The following is a 20337-nucleotide window of genomic DNA, read 5'->3' on the forward strand; positions in this document are numbered from 1 at the left end:
GCGAAGAGATTAGCCACGCGGGAGCAGGTGTTCGCAACTGCCCGAGAAACACGCACCCCTGCGTGCGGGAACTTCCAGCCACGTCTCTGACCCCCCGAAGCTAAGTGCCCTCGACTTTAAGGCCCCATGGCACCGCCAAACTTTGGCTCGCGCGAGCACCTTCCGATCAGGTTGGTCGAATAATTTTTGAAGGTCATGGACAGCACCGAAAACGTCACTAGTGCAGCCATGTCTAGCCGACAAGATGGATGACTTGCGTCTCCATCAAATGAATCACATTCAGGACGGTTCCTAAAATTTCTTGTATGTTTGACGGTATACCAGACAATCAGAATCGTACCCACACAGCGAAAACGGAAATGGTTGACGTTTCCGTCAAAAACTAATCTTAATAGCACGTAGGAGATTAAAACATCTATAAAAAAATTAGTCATGACTTTTTATAAATTTGGCATGTAAAATAATCCATCTGTAAAAATAAACTGATGCGTTTCTAGCTTTAAAATATCGCAGAACAATTACTTGATTATTTATCTAGTATTAGACATGATGTCTTAAAAGATTATAAACGTAAACAAAATCATAACACGGTCAATTTTTACACCTGATACTGAAATGGATTACTTTTATTTAAAAAAAAAAGGATTAAAAATGCAAACGTCTGCGCAAGCTCAGTCCAAGTATAAACTTTGAAAGTGCGACAGGATCTAAAACCTGTTTGAGGTTATCTGTCCAACTTCAAAAAACTTCCACTTCAGTCAAACCAAATTAAAGAAATGGTGGGGTGGTTTCGACGGGCGAATTTAAAAGATCGTCATGTCCTTGCACGCAGGCAACCAGAGAATTCTGTAGCGCAGTGAGCATCAACTGCGAACCAAGAAATTTTGAATCGTTGGAAGGGGAAAAATTTGGCTTTTAGAATGTAAATGATACTGTGGTCCAGCCGCCAGCCGAGTCTCACGCAGTGTCGTGGTGACAAAAACACAAGGTAGGGAACACAGTCCAGGCCGTCAGGAACTGTGACAGGTGCTAACCAGACTATCACTGCTGCTAAGCAACTACCTACTACTTTAATGTTCAATAGCAAAATAACCAGTAAAATGTTTCGGATCTTGGTTGAGAGAATGTATCGTACCATTTACTACACCTGTAATAAAAACATATTTTAACCCTTTACCCGACTGGGCTCTGTATATATTTTACTCGCAATTTAAGTCGATAGTTCCGAGCGGGGATTCGAAACAAAACCAGTACGCATTTGAATATCACGAAGTAAACGGCCACGCGCGAATTGCTTGTTATCACAAATTCCTGCTGCATTAAATGCACAACTTGTACGCTCTTTCCTGATGAGGGAATGGCCTCGTCAGGGGAATTATTCTCATAAAGGTTAGTTTGCACTAGGACAGTAATTTAGTCGAGTGGCGAGTGGACGAGAAACCGGCAGGTAGGCGAGTGAGCGTCCACACAAGGCAAGCAGCGAGTTCAATAGATGTTCTCAAGTGTCAATAATTAAAAAAAATAACGACCTGATATTTTTAATTTTTGTTTAATCTCCTTTTCGCAAAAAAAAATGTTATTCTAATGATCGATTAAATTTCTGCTATTCCAGCTTCCCTTGCTAATCTGTCTTTTCTTTATAAAAAGAACATTTCACATTCACTAATCTCTCTTTTTTTTTCCGACGTAAATGGTTATAAATGCGAGCGTGGTTTCGAAACTCACACGAGCCATAATGCCATCCATAGATGAAATAAACTAAAACGTTGTCGTTCTTACCTTTACCAGTAGAAGGCGGGGTGAGGTTGTGGCGCAGAAACTTCTTGACCGTCCACCAGTCATTTTACTGAACCACTCTACTAAACAGTTCTGTTCGCACTCGGCGAGTCGACTGAATCACTGGCCCAGTGTGAACCAGCCTCTAGACCGCGGCGGCGATGTGACCGCCGTGTTGACGGCTGCTCTTCGCCGCGGTCACTGCAGGTAGACCGGCACCTCTCGTTCGTCGTCGTCCCACGCCGCCCCATTTGACCGGACGCGCTTGCGTGAACACTCACGATAGCCACAACCCGTCTCCCCTCCACGGTCAGTCCTGCGGTTAGATATATATGATCTCGGGTGGAATTCTGCTCCACGTCGACACAATGCCACGTCGACCATGCCAGTGTGGGTTGATTTAGGTATACGCTGGCTGGCAGCCCGGCGGGAAACGACAAATTTTCGCCCCCGAAACAACCAGGGCCCGGGGGGGGGGGGTTAGGGGTTCAGCGCCCCCCCCCCCCCTAGCACCAAATCTATAATTAATTTCTTATTCATCACTCAAACAAATTTCATATTAAAATTAATAAAATTTTTACCATTACAATATTTAAATTCAAGAACAGAAAACTGCTAAAATTGCACTATTTTACACCTTAAAATCCAAATTTTCCCGGCCCGCTTTAATACGGGGGGGGGGGGGGGGGGGAGGGGGGGCATGCTTCTTAACACCCCCCATTCACAAATCCTGGCTACGCCACTGCCAGTGCCACCTATTGTAATGCGGACAGCAATGTCCAAGTTCCCGCCCTTTGCTTAGTAGTTTATTTCTACTCTGTCCAACTTTTCTTCCGGAACCATCCTTCTGTTTCCTGTAACCAACCTGCATGATATAAATGCATGAAATTTTGCATCCCGCATGTAATTAAGTGCCTAGGGTTTTCCCTGTGTCTACGCAGGTTTTACCTGGGCCCAACTTATCTAGTTTTTAGTCTAGAATAGTCAGTGAGGGGAGTTAGTCATGGCGCCAATTCCTGCCATGACTGGCCAATCCCCTCCTAGCACATGATGCATGCTACCTCTCTCGCATGGCTTTAAACCCTGCATGATTAGAGCGTATAGGCTTCGGCCTGAGACGCACTTAGAGTCTTTCCCTAACCCAACCCCTCCCAAATACACTTAGTTTTAGTTAGGTTAGGAAAAATATAGGGTGGGTGGAAGGGGGAATATATATCCCTCCGCACCCCTGAAATCCTAAAATATCTATCATGAACACCAACAAAAGGAACTAATTTGAAAGCAAACGGCGGACAATACTGTTTATTAACCTATAACTGAAACTAAGTGTATTTGTTTGGGAGTGTTCTGGGTTAGGGAAGACTCCAGGTGTGTCTCTGGCCGAAGCCTATACGCCTAGCCATGCAGGGGTTCAGCCACGCAGAAAGGATAGCATGCATCGTGTGCTCTACACGGGGATTGAGAACGAGTGATGTCATGAATAAACTACTTAAACTCTATATCCAGGCAAGGGCGCCCATATGATAATTTGTAGGGGGGGGCCAGACTTAGGGGTATGAAGTATTTTTAATCTTTTGGAAGACTTAACTGCGGCTTGTTACTAGCCATAAAATAGTTCCAGTTCTGACCCTGTTAAAATTTTTTGTCCTGTTACTAAAATACTAGACCACAGTACTCATTCGCCATAAAAAAAAATCTTTATTGGCTACTTTATTAATTAAATATTAACTATTTTATTGAAACAAATGAATTTTTAGCATTAAAAATGCAGGAATACAGTCCTTAAACTTTTACAGCGTCTCGGGTACACGGATATCAAGAATACAGTCCTTCAACTAATTGCTCTCTTTACCCCTAAATAAATGTCGCGTACAAATTAAATTAAAATAATTATAAAGTTGAAAACGTGTTGGTCAAAAGATTCAACTTTGGGAGAGAAACGATTTAAATATGTTATCACAGTCAGAAAACAGTTGTTTTTAAATGTAACACCTGAAATACGCTTATAATTATAGTCAAAAATTGTTTCACAATTAAATGAATATTACTATGTTTCGATATGAATCATAATTGCTTATCATTTAGAATTAGCACAGATGGATTCAGTAGTCGAGGACTATAAGTTTATTAAGTGATAGTAAAGCGCAGAAAAAATTAGTTTATTATTAAACTAGACAATTTAACCAAACAGTATTTATTTAGAGGTTAAGGAATTAAGTGACACCAAAACCAATGAAAATAATCGAAAATTTCTAAATGCTGACATAACTCATAATCAGCTTTACACAGAAGAGTTTAGTTCAGCGCAATTAATCCACACAAAACAACTGGACAATATGTCGACGCGTATTTTAAGAATATAAGAAGATCCACATCGCAGTATAATTTTTTTTCGTGTCGTGTGGTGCGGGCCCATAGGCTACAGCCTAGATAGCCTGCGCGTAAATACGGCCCTGATAAACCCTTAAATAACATGTTCAGTACTTAACTTCAGAATTAAGAGTACATTAGAACCTCGATTTTACGGAGCCCGGACTCAACGAAGCCGGGTTTTTACGAATACATTTTTCAGGAACCAACTAAAATTCGGAAATTTTGACACCAAAATATATTTAATAAAAATTAAAAAAACACTATGAAAACATATAAAAATATTAATTTTTTATGCACAGCGTATTCATATTTTAAAGCTAATACAACAGCCATTTACCGTTAGTGAATATTGTATAAGTTATTGCGGCATCAAACTCAAAATCGAAAAGAAAAAATGGACTAGTTACACTTTATTTGTCGCAAAGTTTGAAATTTCTTCGATTGAAAAATTATGTCAAGGCCGTAAAAATATATATTTTACCGCAAATGAACTATACTCAACATTACTTACTCATTCCAACATTTCCAGCTCGTGAGCATAGCAACTGAGCTTGAAACCTTGTGAAGCGTGAGAGAAAGAAACGATATTGAGTAGCTACTTCCTCTCCTTTCCGCTAATATCCAACAACCCATGCCATTAGGCATTATCTTGACATGTGTCGCATTCATTACCTTCGCTGCATCGGTTTCCCAGTAAAAAAACGCTCAAAAATGGTATAACTGACAGCAAGTAGACGTGACGAGCGAATTTTCAACTAAGTTTTTTTTAACTTACTATACAAACAAATAATTCCCTGTGGCTATCACAAATTCAAGGGCTTCTCGCACTAAAATGTACTGTGTTTTTAATGAATGTCTGTCGTTACAGAGCAGCGTTTTTCTTCACCAAATAAGCCTATGATTAGAGACAGTAAAAATTCGCGGATTCCTTTCAAGACAGGCTGGAATCCAAACTCATTTAGCTTAATGCTGCGTCAGTGATTGGACCGCAATTTACCTGAAGGACTCTAGGCCAATGGCAAAGACTCAACTAAAGAAGTATCGAATCATAAGAATCGCAATAAACAGGTGTCCCGAGTCGGTAGCCAATGACCAGGTGATAGTTGCCCGAGTACATAGAGAATCGTGGAGTCTATCCGAGTGGTCATTGAAACCGCGAATTTTTTCAGTCCCTACCTATGATCACTTTTATGAAACAGTACAGGTGTACACTGAACTGTGTGCTTGATCTCCTCGATTATGTTACTAAAAGTGCGTTCATTCATATTCTTCAAGCCTATCTGTTAAAGATTAACTGATAAATATGATAAGGTGAAGTCCATAAAAATGCAAGGCAGGGAATTCTTCCAGCTCATCAACCTAACCCTGGAAAGTCTCGTCTGTTTTCAGTTGTCTCTGGCAAGGAGTGAACAAGTTTGCAAACTCAAATATAAATTTATTTTAGTAGCACGCGTCTTACGAAAAGGAAAGATATCCAAGAAAGGCATGTCGGACAACCTACTGTCACCACACAAAAGTTAACATGATGCAATGCGTGGTGCAACTGTGTTTAGTCGCTGTGATGTCACTATGCAATGAGGCAAGTTGTGGAATGTTAAAAAAAAATAAGGGGAACGCAAGGGAGGGCAGAGGGCAGATGGCAGTCTTGTTTTTACTATTTAATATTATATATATTCCGTTCAATAAATTATAACATGTATCTTCACGGGGTGGGGTGTTTAAAATTTTATGAAGATAACGATTTTACGAATGCAATCCAAGCGACCGTGAGCGTACGTAAAATCGAGATTCTAGTGTAAATTGCTTACGAGTCTACTGAAGGTAGCGGAATCCTTATCCCTTTAAACACTTTTGAAGGGAAAAAGTGGTTTTCCTCAAATTCAAAATTCCAACATAAATTTTACGTTGTAGACTTTTCTGGACAATAATTCTTATTTGAGTAACTTTAAAGGTGTTAGCTTACCTTAAAAATTGTGAATAATCTGAACGGATGTGACGAATGAGGAAATCTAAGAAACACTACATAATAACACTTTCACTGATTTATTTACACTTAAGTTATTTATACTGACTGAATACACTAAACTAAATCTAGACCAGATGCATAAAACTGTAGACCTAAAGACTATTGAAAAATCTCTGTTTTGAGATGTTATTTGTGAACATACACATTATGACGAAAAAGTAGCAAAACATTTCGCCGTCTACAAGCACGTGTCAACTGTCGCGTCGTCTAAACTCTGACTGTTCTAAATCTGTTGTGTTGTGTTATCGCGTGAGCTTGGGTAGCATTACGAAGGGGAATGACTCGCCACGGGCGTTGCGCTTGAACAGCGTTTTCTCCCTGTACACAACACCTTATATCGCAGCGGCAGAAACTAATGCTTGAACTAACATAAAAAATGAAGCAGACATGTAAAAAACGATATACAATAATATCTTCGTGTTGAACCACTTCTACATAATACCGAATTTAAATAATTTTCTTTAAAGTAAAGCACCTGACTACACTATTTTTTTTCCTTCCCTGAAAGCTAGGGGGGGGCCACGGCCCCCCCCTGCCCCCGGGTATGGGCGCCCTTGTATCCAGGTTTCCCAACCGGTGATACGCGTACCGCTAGTGGTACGTGGCAACGTTGTACGTATGTGATAAAATGCTGACATAATATTGCCACATCGTCGGGGGCATGTACATGGCAAGTCTAGGTTTTTGACATGAGCAATCAGCATGTCGGGGTGGATGTGTGACGGCGCAAATGCTTCACTGTCCCCCCCCCCCCCCCAAACAAGGTCAGCCGTCCACTTCCACAGTTCCGTTGATCAATGACTCATTCACTACCTGTGTCATGTTTTGACGTCAGTGTGAGCGGTAGTCTTGAACCTAGCAGATGGCGTTATGTCAGTTTCCTCAAATGCCAACTTTTGTTTACGCGTAACGAGCTTATGTGATTGTGCTGGTAAACAGTGCTTACTTTGCCTCTTGTTGACTGGCCTGTGTGTTCATTCAGTTGTTGTGCATTTATAGTTAATAATGAAGCGATATTTTAACGATGCATTCTCTCTCTTATGATGGTGTTAAAGAAGTTAAACCACAATCCAACCATAAATATGATAAAATCTATTTACAGTACGGACTTATAGTGAAGCATGGCACAGAAAACAGTAACAATCCGATGTGTTGTATGTTTAGAAACACTTTAAAAACAAATTATGAAGTCTTCCTTACTGAAGTGACCCAAAATACTAAGCACTCTGATTTTGTTGGTAAATCCATTGACTTTTATTTCAAAGAAAATCACTTCTATGGAAAAAAGAGAATCAGTGTATGAAAAAAATTAGTTAATACTGACACTAACTTGATAAAAGCGTCATGCCTGGCTAGTTATGGAATTTCAAAAGACGGAAAGCCTCACACAGTCGGCGAGACACTTTCACTGCCGGCCGCTAGGGATATGGTTCAAGCAGTATAAGGAGAAATGGCAGCCAATGAAATTAAAAAAAATACCATTATTTAACAACACGGTAAAAAAGCGAATCAATGATATGCCTTTCAGTATTGAAGAGAAATTGCCTTTACAACAGAAATAATGCACTTATTTGGCACTTCAAGTATACGAGAGAACCAATATCACAAACATGGCGTAGCTACTAGTAGCTCACGCTGTTTGACTATCGTGAAGAAGTAGGAGAAGATATTTCATTCGGCAAACCACTTGAATAAAATACTACAGCTGTTGGTGTTTGTGCGCGTCTGGGTTGGTAACCCCTGGCGGTGAGAGCTACTTCATTCTTCGCCCTACGGCTGCCAGTCAGCACGTGACGTTTAAACTATGGAAAGGAAGACGTTGTTGAGCTCATATTAATAATACTTAAAGCTGTTTTATACCTCCCTCCCCCCGAAATGAAATTCTGCGTACGCTTTTGCCTGTGCCTATAAATAAGTCACACGTCCGCTTGCAACGTTAAACCATCTATAATATCTCTCTTGCGTTAAAGATTCTATGTACCTAACTTACGATTAATTATAATTCTCGAAAAAAATAAATCGTACTTTTTCCATAAGTGTCATACGCTTTCAGAATTAATAGACTACGAATAATCGACGCAACGATTTTTTTAAATGGACGTATTACATATTGCCACACATGTATTATTACACCACACTCGATGAAACAGGTTTGTGAAGGTTCAATGGAGCCCGTGCGTCGCGGTCCACTCGTCCACACGCGTCGTAGCGTCGTGCGCCAAGTCCACACGCACAGTTCCTACCGCGGACGCCATCTTGTCGTTCTGCAATTCCCACGCTGCTCCGGCGACGGGAGCGTGACTTGGTCCGCAGCGCGAAGCGTCAGCACTGCCGTTCTCAGGAGAGGGCAGGGTTACCACGCCTGGAAAAATAAAACTGTGTGTTTATGCCGGTTACACCCTGAGACCAATGGTGGGATAGACCCTGCGCGAAATTGTGGCTCAAACATTTTTTTGACTTTTTTTTGCCTTTAAAAATGTGTCGTGGCGAACACATATGGAATGTTTGTGAGATTAAGAACATCATATATCACTTTTGAACATTCGAGCTCCAAAACGTTACTTGTTTGATGTAATAGAAAAAAAAAGTAGCAATTTAGATTGGGCATCTGAAAACTACAATATATTTCAAGTAAAAACGCTCATGCACATCAGATTGTTTCCAAAAAAAAAAAACAATATATATATATATATATATATATATATATATATATATATATTTAAATTTGGAATTACTTGGTAGTGGTTTTCCACTAAAATCGATATAAGCTTAATGTTGTAAAATTACATGCGAATAAAGGATGGACACACATTATTACTTATGAACAAATGAGAATCATTTTTTTGCTTATCCTGAAAAATTTCACTTTTGAACTATGATTGTATTTGCCAAAAGCTCTTCATTTTTTTTTTTGCTGTTATAATATAAAAAATCATATTTTCACAAAATACTGTTTTTTCCCCCCGGGAGGTTAGGTTTTCGCGCGTCTATATGATCGTAATTAAAATTACATTTAGGTTATGTTAGATCAGTTACGTAAAAAATAGCTACCTACGTAAAATCGTCGCAATGTAAAATTTTTTTACAAACTTTCGTTTTTTTTTAATTTTTTTATTTACGTCTAGGTGATCGCAAGAAAAATGGAAGGTTGGTTGAGTTACGTCTGCATCATTCATGCTACATACTCTAAAAGCGTGTAAGCGTGCGAATTCTCGCACATTTGTTTTTTGTTTTATTTCGACCGCGAAGTTGCACGAACGGGCGGCGAACCTCTGACGAGTTCGGGATTGTTCGAGAGAGTCGACGTGAATGCTTGCATCTAACTCCATTTCCCTGTAATTCCCGTACGCCGACAGTTATACTCTAAGTATAAGTCTAGTAAATTAAGGTGTATAACACATGATAGTAGCCTTAAATAATATAAGGCCTCATTACTTAGAAATATTACTAACATGACAAGTAAAAAATTAATAAATTAGAAAAAAAAACTATACAAACAAATTCAAACAGTAATTAGCCTTAGCCTATTACCTAAGTTTATCCTAAGCAATGCGCGTCCATCCAGAAATAATCTGCATGGTGCAATGCGCACTGTAGAATCCACTAATCTAATGCCTCGTTTATAAGTTTGTTGTTTTTTTCTTTAATTAGTGTTTAGGTTCTGCAGGAAGCCGGGTGGGAGGGGTGAGTAGTCAGACACAGGGGCGCAACAACAGGGGGGGCAAGGATATTCCCCCCCCCCCCTCTGAAACCATGAAGTGAGGGCAAACGTGGGCAAAGAAAGTGCTGTGTAATCAATTTTTAGATAATAAAACTGCTTAAATCTCACCATTTTCCATCTTGAAATACAAATTTTCCCGGGGGAGGACCCCCGGACCCCCCGCTTCAATAGGAGTGATCGATGATTCTTTATAAAAAGTTATATTGCCCCCCTTAGGAAATTTAGTTGTTGCGCCCCTGGTCAGACACGACATGGAGCGCACATCTCGATGCGACTGAACTACGAAAGCGGACCAAACACCCGCATGGTAGGCTCTCTTATTCGCTGACCAACTCTTCAGCCAGACCAGACTCTGTATCCTGTATTCCACCGCGCTACTGACGCATGCCAATAGCACCCGCGCACATCTGAAACCAATGTTTTCTTCGTGTCTACGCAGGTTTAACCTATGGGCCCAAATCAACATGGTTTTAATCTGGATCCAAGATAGGGGAGCCAGTCATGGCTACAATCGCTACCACGACTGGGCAATCTCCGAACAAAGCATACTCGATGCTAATCGTATGCATGACCAGGGCGTACAGGCTTCGGCCTGAGACGCACCTGGTGCCCTCCCCTAACCCGGACCCCTCCTACAAGATATACTTAAGCCGGTATTCCAATGTACTACATCTAACCGTGTTCCTAACGCACGATAGGACACGGCTATTCACGTATTTTGGTGTCCCATCCGTTGCCGATCCGTTGCCCAAAATTCCGCGCATGCGCAGAGCTCACTTTTTCGTTGATTTCGTCCAGATGGCAGACCTGCGTCTGGCGCCATTAACTAGTATGTAGTCACTGTTGTGACAATCGAGAGACGTACCGAGTGTCCTGGTGAGCCAAATGAAACTTTATGGTAGCGAAAATACACATTCTGTGAACACTTCAATGGTCACAACAAGAAATAAGTTAATTTAGAAATTCAGAAAGGCGGTTCTAGTTTTGTGCGATGGTGCTGCTATCTTTAGTATTATTGCAGTAACAATTGCAACGATGGTTGCGAATAGTCCACTGGAATGCGTTGAAACTGTTGTATATGTTACAGTTGGTAATTGTGTTTTTAGTATTGTAAAGTTGGTGTGATTTCCGTGTTGCGTATTATGTTGTTTCAAAAAAGAATGGCCTGCTGGGCGTTCAGTTATATTGTGGTGTTGAAACAGTAAAGTTATGGAAACGTCTGTTGTCTTATTTCGTTACAGTCATAACAGAAACCATTTTCTAGCCTCGCCCAAGGCATCGTTCGTTGAAAACGTTCGCCGATTTTGTTGCCTTGCTGGGGATTCGGTTCGGACATGTTCTGGAATACGGCCCGCGGGTTGGGTCACTGTTGCATCCCGGCAGGGCCTCACCCGGACGTCTCGGAGTGCCGGCCTTGGTTTCAGAGTGGTTGGGGGGGGGGGGGGGAACAAGCCCGGGCTTCCCTGATGAGAAGCCTAAGATGTCCATCAAGTTCTGTCCCTGCCCGAACACGCCCGAATGTTCACCTTCGGCCAACCTCGGGATTTGTTTTATTTTTGCGCAGGAAAAATTAATTCAAATATTAAAAGTGGTCGGTTAGGTTAGCTACATTAAAACACTTTAAAACACTATGGACGGTTTGTTAGGTTAGTATAGCTACATTAAAATAAACAGAGAACGATAAAAAATATATATATATATATATATATATATATATATATATAAATAAACCCGAGGTTGGCCGAAGGAGAATGAATATTCGGGCGAGTTCGGGCAGGGACAGAACTTGATGTACATCTTAAGGCTTCCCTTCCCCGATGCTCTCACCTGCCGTGCTGAAGTTGCGTGCTGGGACGACCGCCTCGGCCGCTACCCCGCGCGCCCCGCTGCTCCCACCAGGTGCCAGCCAGTCCTGCCACACACCACACACACAACCACACACTCGTCACAGACTCAAGGGCAGCACACCGCTTGTTTACTGGCTACCCGCTACATGCCGGCCCGCACACGCCACACCTTTATCATTATTACTGACGTGAATACGTCTTTTAAAATCGCTTCCATAGCGGGAGGCAATAAAAAAAACGAATGATAATAAAATCTGGGGATACAGTTTGGTGTTGCAGCTACATATCTATCATCTCCATCCAAAATTTAATTACACCACTGGATAGTTAAAGGACCAAAAAATTCGTTACGCTAAAAGAGGACTGTGACGGATCGCGCGCGGTGGGTTGGGAAGCGCCGCCATTTTGAGGTCATTTTGTTGCGTTTCGAGATTTCCATTTATTATAACTTTTGACTCGGAGAAGCTACGACGTTCGTTTGAGTTTCAATTGTCAGCTTTCATCAAAATCTATCGATTGCATACATTAAAAATTAGTGTAAAATAGTTACAGTGAATATATGGTGTTAAAATAAAAATAGCGTATTTTATATAGAAAATATTACCTGTTACGTTCACGTATTCACGTACAACACACCCCATATATATATATATATATATTTTTTTTTTTTCAAAATTTTCTTCATAACTCTTTTTGAATGCTTTTTCTGGGATTTTAAATTCCTTAGCTCCCTTAAATTAGTTTTTTCTATCACACATATTTTTAACAGATATTCGCTAAGTGTAATATAATGGGTGTAAAAGTTCGCGCAACACAACAGGATAGCAAACTTAGAAAATAATATTCCTGGAGTAAGATAAGAAGTTAAGAGACCGGCCTGAGGCTTTCGACAAACAAACCGTAACGAAGTAGACTATTGTTTTTTGTGAATTTTAATCATTTGATGGTCGCAGTCATCAAGAATAATTCCTACCATCGTTGATGATATTTTTAATCGAAGAATAGTCTACTTCGTTAATATGACCAAATGCTATGTGTATTAACAACAATATTTGGAAATACAATTCATGCTTTCAACAATACTAACCTAAGTAAATACACGTTGCAAATATATGTGGCAAAACAATACATTCAGGAGAGGTATTGAGTTTAAATTTTAGAAATAGCCATTAAATTAAAGTAGTTATGAAAAAATATAAAACAAATGTGAGCTCATCTTACAGTAGGCCTATTCGCCAAAGTGTAACATCTGACCTAAATAACGAGAAAATTCATGTGTTCTCATGTTGCAAATAGGTTACACTTATAATACGAAACTAGGATCCAAAATTTAACGTAGAATTCTTTAAAATAATTCTCAGCGTGATTAATATGTGCAAATTGTGTTAATCAGGACGCGAATGAAACGTAGTTTCCGCATCCGCCGCTAGAATATGCTGCCGGAGCAGCTACGTCGACCATCGATAATTTGATTTGCAGAGCAAAATTATAAATGAAACGGCTCCGAAAAAAACGTAAAAAAGACTTTGAAAAAATACAAAACTTTAGCTATGGGCCTGATTTTCGACAAGGAATTTTATTGAAATAGTCCCATCTTGTTAAAATTCACTAAACTGTACTACTATATCGAATCCCTTTGCCTCAGTTAACTCAAGTTCGCACCATCCATCACACATGGCAGCACCGTGATTTCACATTTCCGTTCCGTAAGACTTCCGTTTCATTCACTAAATTATTATCACCAAATGCCGTATACCGAGAGCTAAGATGTTACACAAATATGTGTTCTGATGACTTCGCTGCCTTCACTCCAGCACGCGCACAACACAAACGCACGCAAGTTGGCTGCACTGCAGGTAGTCGCTGCTAGACTGGAAAATACCACACGCACAGGGAAACACCACGCATACAGAGCACAGACAGTTTCTCAACTTCTTACTTTGCTCTGTGCTTTGCACCCATTTTTGTTCGCAGCCAATGAGCATACACTACGTCAGCGAAATATCATAGCTAGCAATTTTTTTGTAAGTACAATTTAAAGATAAAACGTAGAAATAATTTGAATGTGGTATATATCTACGAGGCAGTGCTTTGTAGTTGACCATTTCTAGAAGTTAAAAAAAATTGGTTGTCTGTGAAGTCGGTTTACGGACGATGGTTTAACGTGACGTCATAAAAAAACATTGATGAAATGATTTCATACTTTTATGAATAAAATTGAATCATTTTTATTGAATTATCACTATTTTGTATGGATACAAAGAAGGAGTGAAATGAAATCTACAATTTAATTGATCAATTTACTTTTATTTGCACTCATTAATTCAAATATGTTTATTACTTTAACGAACGGATTATTTTAACTATAACTTTTATACATATTTGCTATTTAACTTCTTCCAATCTGTGTTATTCTGTTAAGGATAGGACGATGATAGGAAAAGAAGAAACGAATGGGAGTGTTTCAAGTTTAATGTGCCTCGAAAAAGTAAAATCGATGGTTGTTGCAATCGATTGGAAGAGAGATAGATGCGGCGCAAGCGTAAAATGTGCGTAACGGGACACTTTTTCGTGCGTGCAGGCGGCGTTCATCGATTTATTAGACGTTGTCACGTCGAAAAGAAGACGAAATTTAATACTTTATTTTAGGTAAATAACAATAACCAAACATATTTTAATTTACAAAAGAGTAAATCAGGTGGTATGTTCCTAACAGTTCTGTGCGTACGATTTTAGCCCTGACTGTTGTGCTTCGTGAGTGTGCTGTTGCGAATGTAGCTTAGGCTTAACACGCTTCAATCAGTGAGTCGAGTTGAAGACATCGCAACATGCTAGCCACTGCTCGATAAACAGTTTAAATGCGAAATCGTAGGAAAAAAAATATGATTGTTTCATTTAGTTTTAAAATAAAATAACAAAAAAAGTGAGAGTCTTCCAGTACTAACATCTAACCTCGGAAACGAGCAAATGCATGTGTTCTCATGTTGCAAATACACTTTTAATACGAAACTCTTGACAAAATAGTGTTCGCAGTTATACTGGGTTCGAATTCTTAACCAGGCATTTATGTTTTATGTTGTCATATTACCGCCAATAATTAAAGTTATTTGTAAACCGTTCTCTGAATATCATTTCTTTAGGTATTAACTGCGTACATTAATAGGTTATAATATAACAAAATAAAAGTCAATCATTGAATATTCGATTATACTTTCAATATTTTAGATGAAACGTTTTAAAAAAATAAAATGATGCACCAATTATCGTAATACGTATTTAATACATGTAAAAATAACCATAACCACTTGGCCAACTGGTTTCGAAAGGAATCTTTTGTTAAAGTACGCAAAATGATTTTTTTTCCTCTCCTCTGTTGCATTTAGCGACCATTCGTAGTGACTCGCGGGGATATTCCTGTCTCCCTTCCTCGCGGAAGTGGCCATTGTTATCGGCGGGCCGCGAACCGGCGTTGGATTTAATTAATGTTCGGCCAGAAACCCTCACCCCTTCCTGTTTGACCTTGGGAGAGGGGGGCGCTGCCTTGTGCCATCTCGGGCGCTTCGCATCATCTCCTTCAGGCCGCGCTCTTGCCGCGAGTGCGGTCCACGATAAGCAGTCGTCTGCCCGCTGCAGCCAGCTCAGTCTGAACTCGAGAGCCAGTCATTTCCCTATTCGTGTTTCTGACGGGGACGCACCACAACGCCGAATTTCCACAACGCCAAACGTACAATAACGCCGAATACCATTACGCCGAATGTCAAAATTGACCACAACGCCGACAGCTAGAAAACTGCTGTGTACCACAACGCCGAAATACATTAACGCCGAAAAATGTCATTGCAGGACTGCCACAAAGGTTACGTTAGGTAAGGTTAGCACACAAATTCATTCAGTTGTTTTTTCATTTTGCTCCTGTGGCCCCCCCCCCCCCTTCCCCGCAAAATCATTTTTCGGCGTTGTGGTACACAGCAGTTTTCTAGCTGTCGGCGTTGTGGTCAATTTTGACGTTCGGCGTTGTGGTATTTCGGCGTTGTGGTAACGACCCGTTTCTGACTTGCCTCGCAGACACTGATTATACCGTGTTGTCGTGACAGATTAGAGCATTTAATTAATTCATTATCATAATTTTCAAATGCCTTTTACTATATTTAAGTTCGTATTCATTATCAGCATCCTTTTAAACTCCTATACACTGAATTTCTCGTGTAAATCGAATCGGGGGGCACGGCAGTGCCCCCGCCAAGTCGAGCGCGAAGCAAACGCTGCCGTACCATCCTTTACTGGAACCATTTCGCCGCATTTTCAGGCCCCTATTTGAGAACCTCTGGATAACACCAGAACGCAGAAATTTTCGTCATCCAGTAAGCTATAAAATCACATACTTAAAATAAAATTTCAAGTCTGTAGGTCATTTAGTTCCGAAGTTAAGCGAAAGCAAAGTTTCGCATTTATGACACTCACTCACTCACTCATGATCATCAGAGTAGAACTAGTACTTCCCATAAACTCAGAGCGCTGAAATTTGGTACAGAGTTAGGGTTTAATGGCCACATAAAGGGAAAACTATAAAAACTAGGATAATCTAAGATCTGGAGTACCTGGTGACCCTTATTTGAAAACACAAGAGCCCAACCAAACTATTAAAGATCGACATACCGCCTTTACAAAAAATATTCAACTTTGTTTGCCTCTTCATTGGAAGTCAAAAATCGAAGGTCTGAAGTATCTGATGAAGAACCCTCAGCTTGTCTCAGCTGTATTAGAGATATGGTAATGCCCCTTTCTACTATTGGTACATAAAAAAATCGACTGTCATTGCAAAAATCCAGCGTAGTGGCACACATCTAATTTAATCTAGCCTATTGCTTCCCACTGCTGGGCGAATGCCTCCCCTTCTGCTTTTAATACGCATATAAATAAAATTAAAGGAAAACTCTGGATAAGACTAGACTGGCTTTTATACTTATACTTACAAGTTTACAAGAAGAAATAGCCAAACGATTAACTTTATTCTACTCGAACATTACACAAATTAAATAAACAAATTACACTAAAATTTTAAATAATTTCGCTCAAAATTTGGTCAAAATATGTCATTGGCCTAAGAGTGTCGGTGATACCCGCACACGTCGCTAGATGGCGCTGACTGTATTTTAAAACGCGCTTACGTTTGTTTTTCCGATAACCTTATATTGCGAAGTGGCAACCGGCCGCGTTACAGTCATTTACGACATTCTTCTACTGCGCTTGAAAACGTTTGCTAGGGATAAGGAGGGATTATTTGCATTTCGTTGATTTCGCTTATTATTTCGTGAGATTTAGGCGTAAATACCGCGCCGATCTTTCAGAAATTAAACCGTCTAAACAGTCTAAAAGAATAAATAATGAACGCGAATGGGCAATACGAAAAACTGTTGCTACTGTACAAGGATCAGAACCGGAAAAAAAGAAAAGAAAGATTTGTAATAATAAAAAAAATTCTCTTAAAAAGAAAAAAAATGTGTCAAATAAGAAAATCTATTAAAATAAATCAATATGCCCACGTTTCTACAAAAAGAAGTGAAATCCCACCAAAAACATTCTGTAAAAAAATTAGCCAAGTCTCGATGGAGCTGCTATTTTATCCCTAAAAAGTAATGAAATCTAGACAAAGTCGTGCCAAGTCTAAGGTTCCTTACTGCGATTTCTTTATTATTATAGTTAATGTTGTGTGACTTGGCCGTTGAAGGGTACACAAGGGCACAAAACCAGGTGCTCCATGACACAATTGCACCAATCTGTCGCCAGAACCGCTACACATTGACGATGGAAAATTGCCACTTGTAAAACGTTGATTCAATAACCAGTCAATTGTAGGCTTGATAAAGCTGCGTATTTCAATAATACTTATGTGTAGGCGAGCCTGAAACAAACAGTATAAAAAATTATTTCCAGTACAGACGGACTTCTAATAATTGATAGAAGTCCGTCTGTACGTCTATTTTATGTTAGATCGGTGGTCGATTTGGCGCTCCAAAAAGAAGAGAGCAGAAGTCAGCATTGTCAATGCTGAATGCATGTGTTGCACAATCAACACCAGCCTAAAATGATACACTAGCGTCCAATTACCAATACCAGTATGGGCTATTATCTCGCTTAACAAACAGATATAACATTACATGTAAACAATATTGACTTGTACCCACTAACGTATAAAGAATGTTCAACGGCCAAGTCACACAACATTAACTATAATAATAAAGAAATCGCAGTAAGGAACCTTAGACTTGGCACGACTTTGTCTAGATTTCATTACTTTTTAGAGATAAACAAGCAGCTCCATCGAGACTTGGCTAATTTTTTTACAGAATGTTTTTGGTGGGATTATTTTTTTTCCTCCCCACTAAACTGTTATCTACATCAAGTTCGCAGTTTTGTTTTTTTGAAAACTTTTTTTTCCTTATTATTTGTATCAGTGACTCAAAAAATATTTTATCCAAGGAAATGTAAATAAATGTGGGGAAAAAAATTGTTGCACAATGCTTGAGTCACCACTTTTTTTTTCCTTCTAAGTTTTATTTCGGATTCATGATCAGTGACCTTTAAATCTTTGTTCACAAATTTTTCATTGAAATTAATAAAGGCATTCTAATTTGGACCATGCTTGTGGAGTTGGGGACATTACGTGGAGCTCCAGTTTCGGGGAGCCAGCGAGCAGGCCTGTAGCTTTGAATATATATACTGTATAGAAGTCGCGAGTGGATAGGATTTACTCTACGTTTTTCAAAAGCGTATGATGAGCAGCTTGGGAACTTCACCGCTGCAGTGCGCTGCCGTAACGCCCTGTATCGTCTTAGTTGTTATTTACACGTTAGAGCGCAGCGCTGTCGCCCGCTGTCATTCCCCGCACCCCTCATCCATCATTCACTGCAGCTCAACGTCGTTCAACGGGAGGGGGAAGGGTTGTTTGAAGAGTTCGACACTTGTCCGCTAGGGACCACCACAAGTCGATGCCCTAGAGATGGTGGCGATTGCGGCGGTGAATTAACCAACTACCTCAAAACCGTATTAGAAATTTTAACCTGGGCTGGCGACTTCTATACAGTATATATATTCAAAGCCTGTAGGCAGACGGCAAGACCCCATCAGCCCGCGGATTACCGCCAGAGTGTTCCCCTCACCCCCCCCCCCCCCCTTCTCTCTCTCAACCACCAGTAGAGGTCCGTATTTACATTCGTCTGTCGCAACCGCACGCTTATCCAAAAACGAGTTTTTTTTTTCTTTTCCTATTTCACTCGGGTCTTTGCATGTAATCACACTTCCCGCGATACCAGTAGCTGCTCACTTCGAAGAGGTGGAGGGAGGTTAGCTGGGAACACGAGGTCATGAAGAGCAAGGTGGCGCTAAGGGTGACACTGACTCGCGTACGACACGCCACTTCGCCTCTATGCGCCACGCACAGAACTGGGCGTGCAGTCTTCCCGTCGATAACTCGCCTCTGTGGGACTTCGAGCATGTAATTTAACATTTCACTTCACTTCGTTAATTTTCGGTTTGCCTACAACGGCGCGCCAATGGCCCATAGGGCCATTTCATTTCGTATTCGAAGCCTTTTTCATTATCATATAATCGATAAAATTAACGTACGTAGATTATGTGCTCCGCCTACCTGGTCACACAGACGGTGCGCAGAGCTTCAGGAAAAACAACGCGATTTAAAAACTACTCAAGATATCCGAGTGGGGTATGTTTGTACGAAAAGAATGTTTTTAAACTGTATTTCTAGAAGAGTTAAAATGGCTAAAACGCATATTTTCAGAGTAATTTTTAGGCGTAAAACAACCAGTACAGATTATTAAAAGCACTTAAGGGACTTGCATTACACCTTTATCTTCATTTATCGGCCATATAGGTAATGTTGTGGTCACCGCTCTAATTTCACAGTTATCCTGTGACGACGAGAAGACTACGCGTCAATTCAGAGCCTTGCGCTTAGAGGCGATACCGCGCTAGAAATACCATCGAGCGTCGCACTTATCATCCCGCCTTACTAACACACATAAACCCCTGACGAGGCGAGCCCCTTAACACCCATGCCTTACCCGGGACTCGAACCCAGGACCCCTCGCACCGTAAGCCGGCGTGCATCCGACTACGCTACTGGGGTCGGCGTAATCTAACAATCTCGAGGTGGAATTTAAAAGACAAGCCGAAATAAGCTCTCTACGACGTGCAGTTCAAATCAGCAATGGCGGGTGACCAAAATAATCATTTGAATCACCCTCCCCCCCACGGCGAGAATCATTCAAATAACTGGACTATGTTTACAAACTATGACTAAATTCGCTAGTACAGACGTGGCTGGGATATTCCGAGGCTCCGCGCACTGCCTGTCGGCCCGAGGATCTGGGTTCAAGTCCCGGGACTGCAATGGCCGAAGTCCTTTCCTCCGAAATCTAGGATTTGTCTTTTGCGTTTATATCTATAATGACCTCGCTGTCGAAGAGACGTTCATTACAATTAAAATAAAATATTTCTCGAACTTTTTTTTTGTTCTTTCCGGTGCTCGAAAACGGTACATCGTACAGAAATGGTTGGCATTTTTCTCTCGAGTT

General features: G+C 40.5%; 1 protein-coding gene across 2 annotated transcripts in view; it reads right to left on the minus strand.

The window, feature by feature from the left end:
- LOC134537782 (ADP-ribosylation factor-like protein 2-binding protein) overlaps positions 1 to 20337 on the minus strand; it is a 112543-nt gene that overhangs the window by 62110 nt on the left and 30096 nt on the right. For both annotated transcript variants that reach the window (XM_063378579.1, XM_063378581.1), the window contains 2 exons: positions 11724 to 11808; positions 8419 to 8537 (listed from right to left, as the gene is read on the minus strand). In XM_063378579.1, coding sequence (XP_063234649.1) covers positions 8419 to 8537; positions 11724 to 11808 — 204 coding nt within the window. The remainder of the gene's footprint in view (positions 1 to 8418; positions 8538 to 11723; positions 11809 to 20337) is intronic.

The sequence above is a fragment of the Bacillus rossius genome, chromosome 12 (assembly GCF_032445375.1).
Source record: "Bacillus rossius redtenbacheri isolate Brsri chromosome 12, Brsri_v3, whole genome shotgun sequence".
Lineage (NCBI taxonomy): Eukaryota > Metazoa > Arthropoda > Insecta > Phasmatodea > Bacillidae > Bacillus > Bacillus rossius.